The 12,564-nt window shown below is 53.4% G+C and overlaps 2 protein-coding genes and 1 non-coding gene across 5 annotated transcripts in view; 1 reads left to right on the plus strand and 2 right to left on the minus strand.

Moving 5' to 3' along the window:
- PHAF1 (phagosome assembly factor 1) overlaps positions 1-8,857 on the plus strand; it is a 30,208-nt gene extending 21,351 nt beyond the window's left edge. For all 3 annotated transcript variants that reach the window (XM_067018287.1, XM_059045992.2, XM_067018288.1), the window contains exons 10-17: positions 1,978-2,111; positions 2,500-2,583; positions 4,841-4,923; positions 5,332-5,375; positions 5,771-5,814; positions 5,964-6,022; positions 6,649-6,721; positions 7,364-8,857. In XM_067018287.1, coding sequence (XP_066874388.1) covers positions 1,978-2,111; positions 2,500-2,583; positions 4,841-4,923; positions 5,332-5,375; positions 5,771-5,814; positions 5,964-6,022; positions 6,649-6,721; positions 7,364-7,450 — 608 coding nt within the window. In that variant the 3' untranslated portion in view covers positions 7,451-8,857. The remainder of the gene's footprint in view (positions 1-1,977; positions 2,112-2,499; positions 2,584-4,840; positions 4,924-5,331; positions 5,376-5,770; positions 5,815-5,963; positions 6,023-6,648; positions 6,722-7,363) is intronic.
- LOC131745658 (U6 spliceosomal RNA) lies at positions 4,040-4,146 on the minus strand. Its single transcript, XR_009332392.1, has one exon. It is a non-coding gene; the product is annotated as a U6 spliceosomal RNA (small nuclear RNA).
- Positions 8,422-11,457, minus strand: B3GNT9 (UDP-GlcNAc:betaGal beta-1,3-N-acetylglucosaminyltransferase 9). The gene is made up of 2 exons (XM_059045994.2): positions 11,259-11,457; positions 8,422-10,921 (listed from the first exon to the last, which is right to left on the minus strand). The coding sequence occupies exon 2, from the start codon at positions 10,893-10,895 to the stop codon at positions 9,687-9,689; it is 1,209 nt and encodes a 402-aa protein (XP_058901977.1). The 5' UTR covers positions 10,896-10,921; positions 11,259-11,457; the 3' UTR covers positions 8,422-9,686.
- Between the last annotated feature and the right edge of the window lie 1,107 nt (positions 11,458-12,564).

Below are 12,564 nucleotides of genomic sequence, written 5' to 3' on the forward strand. Positions count from 1 at the left end.
GGAATCAGAAACTAAAATAGTCTCCTAAAAAGAACTAAGGGTAATTTCACCTGAGGAGGCTTCAGGTAGAGTGAGACAAGAGAGGAGGCTCACCTGTGAAAGGTGTCTCCCTTATAGCCCCACCTGGACATTCACAAGTATCTGGTACTTGGAGACATGGGCACAGTCCAGCTAGACAGGACTTTTGGTGGGTTCCATAGGTCACCCAGGCTTGCCTAAGTGAAGGATTTATAGACAGAGGTTAATGTAGACCGTGGTTTTTCCCAGGACCTAGTTAATTTACACATAGCTGTGTGTGTATGTGTCAGGAGTGAGATTTGAAACGGCTCTTATTTTGCCACTCAGTTTATATGTGCTGTGACTTAAGACTTGGGCTAGTTGGAGAACTCAGTACCTCTTTGTTTCAGATTTTGGATCCCTGAAGTCTTCTGTATATAACAAATGGATTGTTATACGAGAAAGAGCTTTGTTAGCTATAAAGCCCTGTGTAGAGTAAGGTGATGGTGGTGGTTATCGTGGTACCAGGAATTGCAGTCCTTGGACTCTTGGCTTCCTTTTATAATTTTGGGCAAAACACTTTGTCTTCTCATCCACAGAATGGGGGAAATTTTACTCTTGATGTGTCTGTTGCTATTCCACAACCACTTCTTTGTATGTGTGTGTTTAACTAGAACCATTTCTGAAATGTATTAGACAAATTCAGGGTTGAAAGATTCTTCCCAATGAAGAAACTTCTGGCAAATCAGGGTTTTTTTCTTTCTCCCACTTGCCTGGTTTGTCTCTTTTAGTGTTAGTGGGTCTGGTGTTTGTAGAATTAGGGAGTTAAAAGTTAGTGTGTGCTTTGCTCTTGTTCTTTTATAGAATGATCTTCAGGTGCAGTCTCAGGTTGGGGGTTACCATTGAGAAGTACTTCTTTTTAAAAAATATATATTTTATTTTTATTCATTATTTTTGGTTGTGTTGGGTCTTCATTGCTGCACGTGGGCTGTCTCTAGTTGCGGTGTGCGGGCTTCTCTTGTTGGGAGCACAGGCACTAGAGCGTGGGCTTCAGTAAATGTGGCACGTGGGCTTAGTAGTTGTGGCTTGTGGGCTCTAGAGCGCAGGCTCAGTAGTTGTGGAGCGTGGGCTTAGTTGCTCCACGGCATGTGGGATCTTCCCGGACCAGGGCTTGAACCCGTGTCCCCTGCATTGGCAGGCAGATTCTTAACCACTGCGCCACAAGGGAAGCCCCGAGAAGTACTTCTTTTTTTTTTTTTTTTTTTTTTTTGCGATACGCGGGCCTCTCACTGTTGTGGCCTCTCCCGTTGTGGAGCACAGGCTCCGGACGCGCAGGCTCAGCGGCCATGGCTCACGGGCCCAGCCGCTCCGCGGCATGTGGGATCTTCCCGGACCGGGGCACGAACCCGTGTCTCCTGCATCGGCAGGCGGATTCTCAACCGCTGCGCCACCAGGGAAGCCCGAGAAGTACTTCTTAACGTAAATCCTTGTATCTTGTCAGGACCTGGAAAGTGGCAAGAGATAATAGCACCCATTTATATATTTCCGAAGCACCTGTGCTGCTATTTATTGTACCACAGTTGTGTGATGATCTGATTGGAATCTTCATGCCATAAGCTCCAGTGTGGGCAGAGACTGCACCTATTCTGCTCACCATTGTTTCCTCAGCATCTAGCAGTGTCCTAGCCCATGGTGTCAATGACTGAGTATTTGCTGAGTCAGTGAATGACTTTTCTAGAGCTCTGTATCACTTTTGTGGGATTGAGTGAATCTCTTGTCTTATTTTGAGTAGATAGTGATCTCTTCTAGCATCTCAAGTCCTGGTGACCTGGTACTTCTGCTTACATGCAGTCTTTCCCCTCAGCCAAACCTGATAATGCATCATGCAGCTACTGGCCTCTCTAGGGCTCCCAGGACCCTGGGATGCAGGGTCACAGGCGCTGACTGGGAACCTAACCACCTGTACCTTGTTCTCTCCAGGTTGTGGACCCGGCTTATTAGCAGATGCCAAGATGCGGGTATTTGAACGCTCAGTGTATTTTGGCGATTCCTGCCAAGATGTTCTTAGCATACTTGGCTCTCCACACAAGGTCTTCTACAAGTCTGAAGACAAGGTAGGGAAAATGTGTTTATAAAGTGAATAGATGGTGTCTCTCTCTCTCTCTCTCTCTCTCTTTTTTAACCAACTTTAACTTAATACTGAGTAAATGTAAACTGCTGTTTTCCCATAGGACCTGCTCTATTAAAGCTGAAGGAAAAGTAAATTGAAAGCTCTTTTCCGACCCCTGTTGGTCAGATTGTTCTGCCTTTCCTTGGAGACCAGGGCGCAATCTATAGTCAACCAAAGCTGGCTGGGTTGTTCAGCACGAGCATGTGGGACTCCCACACTCTTGCTTCCCCAGCAGATTAACATTATACAAGAAACACAATTTGTAGACTCATTTAATCCAAGAATTAAATGTATTAAGGGGTTGGATTTTGTTGTTATATTTTCCCCAACAGATGAAGATTCATTCTCCTTCTCCTCATAAGCAAGTTCCATCGAAGTGCAATGACTACTTTTTTAACTACTTCACTCTTGGAGTGGTAAGTTGTGATTCCTTAGAGAAGCGTTCCATTTCTGTGGGAGTGTGCAGTGCCCCTGGGCATACCTGTGTGCATACATGCAGCTTTAACCATGCCTGGCTGCAGGAAACCTAGCCCTAGCTGGCTTTACCAGTGTCGTCTTGCATTGGCATTGGTACCCCCAAAGTAGACCTTTCCTGTCACCACTATTGCTGAGAAACACTGGGTTCTCTGGTATGTCTTGATTTCTTTTCTGAGGGAAACATGCTCCACAAGTAGAGGCTGCAGGAGTCATTCAGGTTAAAATGTTTTGGGAACTGCTGTTTTGTAGAGCATAGGACCCTCTTCTGGAGCCAAAAAACAGGTAGACAAAAAAGGCTTAAAGTCTGGGAGTGTGCTTGTGTATTTTTAGGGGATCTCCCCAGAGGCATTGCTGTGGCCCTGTGCTCTGGACGTATGGTGCTGAATGGAGCTGTGGCCATCAGTGCTGATAGTCCAGCTGGTAGATGTGTTGTGTGAGAGAAATGATGGTGTAAAGAAAACTGCACCAGCAGGATAGAGCTCAGAGGGCAGGGCTAGCCTGGATATTGGGTTTTCTATCCTTTCAGCTTTCTAGGGCCTGGGGCCCTGAAGCAGCAAAGAAATGGTATACTCCAGAGAGGGAGAAAGGAGGACTGGGTCTGCCAGTGTGGAAAAGACAAAGAGGAGCCAGGAGTAGCAGGGCAGAGGCAATGGGATCATAAACTCTTGAGGGTAGGATGGTGGCAAGAGGGAATGGTGCTGTTGTAAGCTGAACCTCTTTTTTTTTTCTTTTTTTAAATATTTATTTATTTGTTTGCACCGGGGTCTTAGCTGCAGGCAGACTCCTTAGTTGCAGCTTGCCAGCTCCTTTAGTTGCAGCACGTGTGCTCCTTAGTTGGGGCTCACTGGCTCCTTAGTTGCAGCATGCATGTGAGATCTAGTTCCCTGACCAGGGATCAAACCCGGGCCCCCTGCATTGGGAGCGTGGAGTCTTAACCACTGCGCCACCAGGGAAGTCCCAAGCTGAACCTCTTTTTGAGTACAAGGGCCAGTGATGATAAGTGTCAGGGAAGATGGAGTGAATGGACCAGCCCTGATGGGACATGGTGTGGCTATTGGTGGAGGACTGGAGTCAGGGGTAACCCTGGGGTCTCAGGCAGAACAGCTGACAGGATGTGAACCTGAGAAGGGTGTGGCGGGCTACGAAGAGGTGTTTGATAGGCAGTGTCAAATCCAGATCTGAGTCTTGGCTAGAGGCTAGCCTTTACTTCAGTTCCAATGGTTGTTGACTCCCACAGAGAGGGCCTGTGGAAGCCAGAAGGGTCTGGCAGATCATGACATTCAGAATAGTCAGGTGCCTGAGTCCCTTGAGAATTAGGTGGCCCCTGAATCTTCTTGTTAGCCTGTAAGCCAAAATCTGTGCTCGGTTACTTTTTTTTTTTTTTAACATCTTTTAAAAAATATGGAACACTTCACGAATTTGCATGTCATCCTTGTGCAGGGGCCATGCTAATCTTCTCTGTATTGTTCCAACTTTAGTATATGTGCTGCTGAAGCGAGCACTCGGTTACTGTGTGTGTGTGTGTGTGTGTGTGTGTGTGTGTGTGTGTGTGTGTGTGTGTGTGTGTGTGTGTGTGTGTGTGTGTGTGTGTGTGTGTGTGTGTGTGTGTGTGTGTGTGTGTGTGTGTGTGTGTGTGTGTGTGTGTGTGTGTGTGTGTGTGTGTGTGTGTGTGTGTGTTACATGGGCCTCTTACTGTTGTGGCCTCTCCTGTTGCGGAGCACAGGCTCCGGACGTGCAGGCTCAGCGGCCACGGCTCATGGGCCCAGCCGCTCCGCGGCATGTGGGATCTTCCCAGACCAGGGCACGAACCCGTGTCCCCTGCATTGGCAGGCGGACTCTCAACCACTGTGCCACCTGGGAAGCCCTCGGTTACATTTTTTTATCAAGTGTTTTTGGTCAGGAAAGATATCCCTGACCGTGTTTGAGTTCCCAAGCAGTAGGGGCTGTAGTCCCTTGTGCCTTTTGGGCCTACTGGTACAAGGTTTGGAATGAGGAGGCCTGTAGATGGTTCGGTGTGTGTCATCATCCCTTCGCACTCAGCCTCAGCTGTCCGCTTGATTGTTATTTGAGAGAATGCTGTTCCCCAAGGGCATCCCCATTGTGGAGTGGGTGTCTCTAAGTTGGACATGCCCTTGAAAGCCCCCTGCCCTGCCTCAGTAACTTTCCCCACTTGGGCATCCTTGTTTTCTATCCCAGGACATCCTCTTTGATGCGAATACACACAAAGTGAAGAAGTTTGTCCTACACACCAATTACCCTGGACATTATAATTTTAATATGTGAGTATACCTATACCTGCCCCTCCAGGAAAGAGAGCTTGTGGCTTTGGATGTTTGCTATTTCATGGAGAGCAAACATTTCCTGAGTGTTGGCTCTATTCCTGGTGTAGTACCCATTACCTTATATCTCTCCATTTATACCCATTTTACAAACAGGGAAATAGATTCAGAAAGTTTGGCCTCTTATCTGAGCTGATAGCATCTTCAGAGCCCCCAAGCTATGCCCTTTTTGGTTTGACTCCAGTGCCCAAATCTGGCCTCTCCCAGGAAACACTGTGTCAGGCCCAGAGCCAGGGCTTTGGGCAAGTGTGCTTGATCCTGTTTTTCCTGGGGTGCAGAGTTGAGATGTGGGGGTGGTCTAGGTATCCCAAGGGGTTCAGCCTTTACCCATCTGCCTTCTCTCTCTAGTTATCACCGCTGTGAGTTCAAGATCCCACTAACCGTAAAGAGAGGTGAGTAGTCAGTGTCCTCAGGGTAAGGAAAGGGTTTTAGACTCAATCTCTCATGATGAGAAGAGATGATGATCCGAGAAGAGATGATGATCCAAGCAGAGAGAGTGGCAGTGGTTGGGTTTGTGGCGTCTTTGCCCACCTGCTTCTGCCCATAGCCTCAGCTCCTCTGGATTGGGCTCTGTGTTCTGGGGGCCACAGTGTTCTTGGTCTGTAGTCTCCTGGAGGCCCTCAAGGTCTTATCCTGTGACCATGGGATTGCTAGTTTCCAGACTTCAATCCCAGTGCATAGGGTGGCTAGGGCTGGGGTCACAAGTGGGCTGAGACATCTACCTGAGCAGGTGTGGAACTGAATCTGGGCCAGGCCAGCTACCAACCACCCTGTGTTCTCTTTTCAGAAAACACAGATGGTCAGACAGAAACATGCACAACCTACAGCAAGGTAAGCTCCTATCTTCCCACCTGATGCAGTCTGAAAATGAGGTAGGCACAAGTCTGCCAGCAGTCTGGGTTCTCATGTCCTTTGGGCCAGCCATTTGTCACGGGTGGGGTCAGGTCCCTGCTAATCCCGTCACCCCATCCCTCTTGCAGTGGGACAACATCCAGGAGCTCCTGGGCCACCCTGTGGAGAAGCCTGTTGTCCTGCACAGGTGAGTGGGAGGTTGCTGTCTCTGATTACCCCATCTGGCTCCTCACAGCCCAGAAGGCCCAGGGAGCCCTAGCAGTGGGTATGGCTTAATGACAGAAACGACAGAAATTTCTGGTGTTGCCACAGACATGCTTCCTGCCACAACCCTGCATGTTAGGACTAGGCCAGCTGTTCTGCATGTTTACTCACACCAGAGAGGCTGCCCCTTGGGATCTCTCCCCCCTCTCCCACCTACCTACAGGTATGAGGACCTTTTCGCCTCTAGTTATTCAGAAAGGGAGGCAGTTTTGACTAGCTGTCCTGGGCTCCCTTTTCCCTATCAAAGCTGCTACCTGCTTTAGTTCACAGCCCAGTACCTGGTTGCATCCTGCCTGAGGCTCCCTCTCCCTCCTGACTTTGCACCACTCCAGTCCAACTGCATGTTAACTTTCTGTGCCAACTGGACTATGTAGGATTTGGTGCTTGAATGAGGCCCATCACTATGCCTAGGACCTCAAGGGCCTGTGTGGGAAACGCTCACAGCCATGAGGGACCACTGGCTAATAACCCCCATCCCAAAAGGAACCGGATGCCCTGCCTGGCCTTGGCCTCTGTCTGCCCCTCTAACTGTGGCTTCCCCGGCCTCAGGTCCTCCTCCCCAAACAACACCAACCCATTTGGCTCCACATTCTGCTTTGGTCTTCAGCGGATGATCTTTGAGGTAAGCCCTGGGTGTTGAGTGGCCGGTGGTCATGGCGAGGACAGGCAAGTGATTGAGAGGGAGATTGGGGAGGGCCTGAGGGCTCTGCTGGGCAGGTTAATCCGACAAGATGAGAGGAAATGGGGATCCCACATTTATATTTGAAAATGTGAGTACAATAGGAAAGGGAACCACAGGGCAAGTGGGGCTCAGTCCGGGGGTGTTGGGGGCCTTTAAATGCCATGTGAATGAACGTGCTGTGGGGTGAGTGGCTATAGAGGCCCCACTGGCTTGGGAGAAGAATGGGCTGCCCCTGTTTTCCCATCTGGATGCCATACCTTCAGCAGACCTCTAGCAGTTCCAGAAGGACTGGACAAATGGGTGTGATGAAGTTTATATATCTCAGAGAAACAGGCTAACACAGGAGCAGAGATGACCCCCTTAGCATGAGATGGGGGGTGTTGAGGGGTCAGTCCAGGCCCGTGTGCAGGTGGGTTGCACACACAACCTCCAGCCCCTGTGCACAGGAGCTGCCTCAAGTCCCTTCTCTTCAGTCACAGCCCAGGCCTGATGCCGCTGGTGGTTTTTGTGGGTCTGATTGCCTGCTCTGCTTACATCCCTTCAACTCCTCCCCCTTGACTCGCTGTCCTCTTCTCATAACAGGTCATGCAGAACAACCACATTGCCTCGGTGACCCTTTATGGCCCCCCCAGGCCTGGTGCCCACCTGAGAACCGCAGAACTCCCCTAGGAACATCACCACCCATGCCCCTCTGCCCCGTGGAACTGTGTATCGCATCCTGTTCAGCAGGCCACCCTGTGGGTTTTCTTGGACACCTTGCCAGTGTGGAAGGGCTGTTGTGATATTTTGAGGTGGGGCTCAGGCTGGGTGCTCTGCCACGGGGTGAGAGGCCCAGATATTCTTCTGTGCAATCTCAGCCTGCTGGTGCCAACAGGGGACACAGACTGCAAAGAGAATCACAAACCCTGAGCCTTGATACCTGGACCCAGGAGCTCTCGACTAACATGTAAGGAGACAGGGTTCTGTCTCCCCTGTCCCCCACACAGTGGGAAAACTTGGGGCTCTTTCTCTGGCTGAGGACACAGGCACCCAGACAAGGACAGGGTCCTGCCTTTGGCCCAACATTGCCACATGACCCTTAAGGCAAGCAGGTAGCATGTCCGTAGTACTTGGTTGCAACTTTTGCACTACATCCACTTTAGTTACTTGATGAGCTGGCTGTGGCCAAGGTGGCCCACTTGCCCTTCCCTGTTTCTTTCTTGCACGTGCTCCCTGCCAGGCCCAGTAGGCACACCCAACTGGTTGAAACACAACTTTCTACCATCAAGGTATGTGCCCAGGCCTGGTTCCCACCCCTCTTGGAGCCAGCCTTCAAGGCTGCCTGTTCCCCTACTCTGCCCCAACCTGGCTGGCAGGGCTGCATGTTTCCATCCTGTTTGCCTCTTTGTTTTAATGCCAAAGTTTTAGCCAAAGACATCTTCCTCCTTTTTTTGTGTTTCAGCATTCTGTTCTGCACTGTGGGCTTGGCCCCCCTGCCTCAGCTCCAGGCAGTGTCCTCTGGCCGGGCCCATTCATGGCTCAAGGCCTCTGGGGCTCATGGAGGGCTGGGCTGCTCAGTCTCTTCGTTGGACTTGCTAAGGAAAGTAGCATACGTGCTTTAAAAATATTAATCCTTTTGAAAAGAATTGAGAAGAGAAATGTATAATTTTATCCCATTTTTAATATTTTGGTCTAGCAACTTGTGATACATAGATGACAATTTTGTGAGTTTTTCAAATGTGTGTACAGATTTTTGTAAATATGACTCTTTTGTAATTAACTCATGTACAGCCTCATCCTGTATAGTTTAACAATGAATGTGCAGGGGACCTGCCCCGGGCACCTGTGTGGTGCCTGGGCCCACAGCCAGGCTTGTGTGGCGTTCCCATGACTTTGTGACTGATTGGTGTCTTCCCATGTGGACTGTGGCCTGGCCAGAGACCCTCACACATCCCACTGTGGGGCAGCCAGGACTGTTCCCATCCTCCTAGCATGGGGGAACCTTCCTCATGCCCTGCCCATACCCTTCCTCCAATAAAGACCTATGCCCCCCGCAACAGCTCCCCATGTGCTGTTGCTGGTATGTTTATACTAAAATGAGCGTGGAGGCGTTGAGTTTTTTGAGAAAGGGCGTGGTTGAAGAATATGGGGAAATTTACAGCTGGAGGAGTCATCTTAGAAAAAGGTTCCTTGGCTCCTCTGAAGGGGGCAGCACAGGCTCCAGTGGGAGAATGGCACAGTTGTGTGGGTGTAGGTGGGTAGCTGGACATGGGGGAAGACTAAGTAGGACAATGCGCTCAGTCCCTGTGTGCCTCCATCCCTAATGTTCCAGCTAGTCCAGGGCTCAGGAGGGGTTGGTCCCAGGAAAGCAGATCTAAGGACCTAGACGTGGCTAAGAATGCAGTTTGATGGGGCAAATAGGAAGCAAAACACCTACTTTCAGATTGAGTTGTGGCAGAATGGCTGCCGGTTCCATGAGGACTGAGGCCAGGCTCCTACCCATCCCTGTGGGGTCCAGCCTTGAGAAAGATCTGCATTTGTTGGCATCACTCTAGGGGTTCCAAACTAAGAAGTATGGTCAGATTCGATGAGCCTCTGCCACCCCTACCCCCACCCACATCCCTCCTAGGAGGCCCAAGCACGTTCACCTGCTTGGCAAAGAGCCTGGTTCTCCACCACCTCAGCCCTGGCTGTCTCAAAGGGCCACCGTTAGATTGGTTCCAGATCACCTCCCAATAGGGTGTGTCAGCAGGAACCAACCTCAATCTTCACTCCCTGGGACCTTCTGGAGGAAGACACCTGGATCCCCCTTTCTGGGGAAGAACCACATACACAGCACTAATCCGCCTGGGAAACCTACCCTTCAAGCTACCTCCCACTTACATCCTGGGCCTGAATGAGGGGGGCTTAAAGCTGTGACAGGTGGCTAGGGGCCCCACTGGAAGGGACCCGCAGCGACAGGCCATGGACGCGCACAGGCTGGCCCGTGCGGCCGGTGCAGCAAGTGCCACATAAGCCATATGTCAGCAGCCGAGAGCCCGTGCACTACAACCAGCTCGCGGTAAAAGCAGGGGTCGAAGGTGCGGAGGTGCGGAGCGGCTGAAGGTCGAGGGATGCCAAAGGTACGGAAAGCAGGGTGAGGCTCAGGCGTGAGACGCAGGCGCTGTAGACACATGCCCAAAAAGACGTCATCAATGGGGAAAAGCTCAACCTGCGCGCAGGCACCGGCCAGGCGGCGCAGCGTGGCCCCCGATAGAACGAAGCCGCCGCCGCCTGCGTAGGCCGGGTAGGCGGGCAGGCCGTACACAGCCTCAGGGATGTAGTACTTGCTGGCCCGCACGCGGATTGGCCGCGCCTGCACTATCACGTCACCTGCAAGCAGGTCCTGCTCCGGGTCCCTTGGCGCCAGGAACTCCAGCAGGTTTCCCACGTGCACAAACACGTCGGCGTCGCCCTTAAAAACGAAGCGCACGTCGGGGCAGTAGGCGGAGGCCCAGGCCAGAAAATGGATTTCCTTGAGCGTTAGGTTGAAGAAAGTGTCGTCGAAGGCCCAGAGCAGAATGTCCGCGTACGCACGGCTCTCAGCACGCAGCAGGGAGCTCCACTGCGTTCGAGTGCCCGCCCCCTCCGCGTCTGCCCCGTCTGTGCCCGCGCCCCGGGGCACGCCCAGCAAAAACACCCGGCGCACTAGCGCCCCCTGCACGCGACCCTCAGCACCCCACGTCTGGCGCACGGCTTGGCGCCGCTCGAAGTCCGCAGCCACCGACTTGACGGCGATGAGCAGGTCGGGTCCGCCGGGGGGGGCACCATTTCCTCGGCACTTGTGCGGCTGGTTAATGAGGAGAGGGAAGCGCCGCTGGTCCTTGGCTCGCAGATAGCGGCCAAAGTCAAAAGGTCCTGTGGGCGTGGGCGGCTCCGGCGTATCTTCTTCGTAGGCCGGCGGGACTGCGCCCGCGTCCGGCGCCTGAAATACACGGAGCCCCGGGGTGGGCCCCGGCGCCGCCCTCCCTTGAGCTCGCGGCGCGTTCGTCGTCGGGGCCGCGCCATCGCGCTGCGCATAGAGCAGGAGGCCGAGGGCGGCGCCGAGGAGCAGCGTGAGCGACGCCTCTCCGCGTAGGCGCAGCCTCCGCCTCATGTCCGCCTGGCAGGCGCCCGCGGCCCCTGCGGAGAGACTCAGTCAGGGGCTCAAGACAAGGAAGCCAACAGCCGGCAGGGGCTCCGGCCCCGCCCTCCCCGGGGATAGGGCGCGGGAGGCCACATGCCTGGGGTCTCCGGCTGCTGGCCGTTCATCCCCCTCCGTTGTCCTCCTACTTTGGGCCCTGACCCCCCACCGGGATGGGCACCCTGAAAGGGCAAGAAGTTCCTCCTAGTAGCCGTCTCCCACCCTCTCAGCTCCGGCCTAGCACGGTGCCCCAGAGACAGAACAGGGAGACGCGGAGCTTCGGCCCCACCCACTTCCCGCGCTGAGGCCGAATCCCTTCTACCCATCCCTACCCACCACGGCGGTCCTTGGGATCCTGATACACGTTCGGCCCTTGGGAGCGGCGTGGCCCCGGATGCCGGGGCCTCCGGGGCTCAGCGCGGGGTCCCAAGGGCGGCCATGAACGGGGCCTGGGCCAAATGCAACGTTGGCAGGAAGGGGGGCCAGGGCTGCTGCCACGTGACCCTACAGCTGTGTGCGCCCGGACATCTGGAGCTCAGTCAGCTCCGCCCTGGCGCTGCCGGAGCGCTGTCTCCGAGTGGAGACTAATCTCTGAGAGGGATCCTCACGGTCAGCTCTCTCTGGGAAGGCTCAAAGAGGTGAGTTCTGGTCTCCGTGCAGGCTCAAACTTCCCAATTCTGCCTTTCCAGGGGACGGGAAGAAGCACTAACCTTTCTGGTTAGTTTCCCCACCCCTGCCTCTCCGGAGCAGAAAGGGCCTGGGCTGGGCAGGAGCCCCAGCGCAGGAGGGCTTGGCATCGACCCCTCCCAGGCCATCTTTGAAAGTGCCTCTCCTCAGCTTTCCAGGAGCCCTGGTTCCGCAAGACAGGGTCCAAAAAGTGCCCCGGATACATGGCTGCCTCCTTTCTCCTGGCTCTGCCATGCCCGCCAGCAGACACACCACGCACACAAGGACCAACAAAACTGCGTGCTCAATTCTCACAACCCTGGCAGCAGCTGTCATTGATCATGCCCAGATGGGGACGCTGCCCCTCAGGGAGTTAAGTGACTTGCCCAGGATCGTACAGGCAGAAGGTAAGAGCACTGTCCCAGATCTTCTGGAGTTCAGTCCAAGACTCTTTCCCCTGTCCTCCCTTGCCCTTCTCCCTATCCATCCACTTGGATGCAGGAGAGGGGGACCAACCCTGTCTGCTTTAACTTCACAGGTGAGCACTTCAGTCTGTCTCTCCAGAGGCAGTTCTGAGTTCTTTAGTCCCTAGTGCCCCAGGCCATCATCGCCTCCTGCAGGAAGAAATAACCAAGCCTGGGCCCACTGCAGGCCAGGTAGGGCTGGCAGGGATTGGTTTAGCTTGGGGGACTCCTGAAGTAGACCAGTGAGCAAAGGGTTTGATGTGGACACAGGTGGGCAGAGAGGCGCTCTGGAGATTGAGGGCCCAGGCCTTACCCAGCTCTGGCTGCCACCTCTCTCTTCTTGGAACTCAGAGCCTCCAGGTCCCAGCCATGCAGTGGGGCCTGGAGTAGACAACACCCACCCCGCCCCGCCCCAGAGTTTCTGAGGGCAGACTGTGAGAACCAGCACTGCTACCCAGTACCATCCTCTTTCCAGTGGCTATGACTGCACCTTCTGACTTCTTCCCACCAAT

The sequence above is a fragment of the Kogia breviceps genome, chromosome 18 (genome assembly GCF_026419965.1).
Source record: "Kogia breviceps isolate mKogBre1 chromosome 18, mKogBre1 haplotype 1, whole genome shotgun sequence".
Taxonomy (NCBI): Eukaryota; Metazoa; Chordata; class Mammalia; order Artiodactyla; family Physeteridae; genus Kogia; species Kogia breviceps.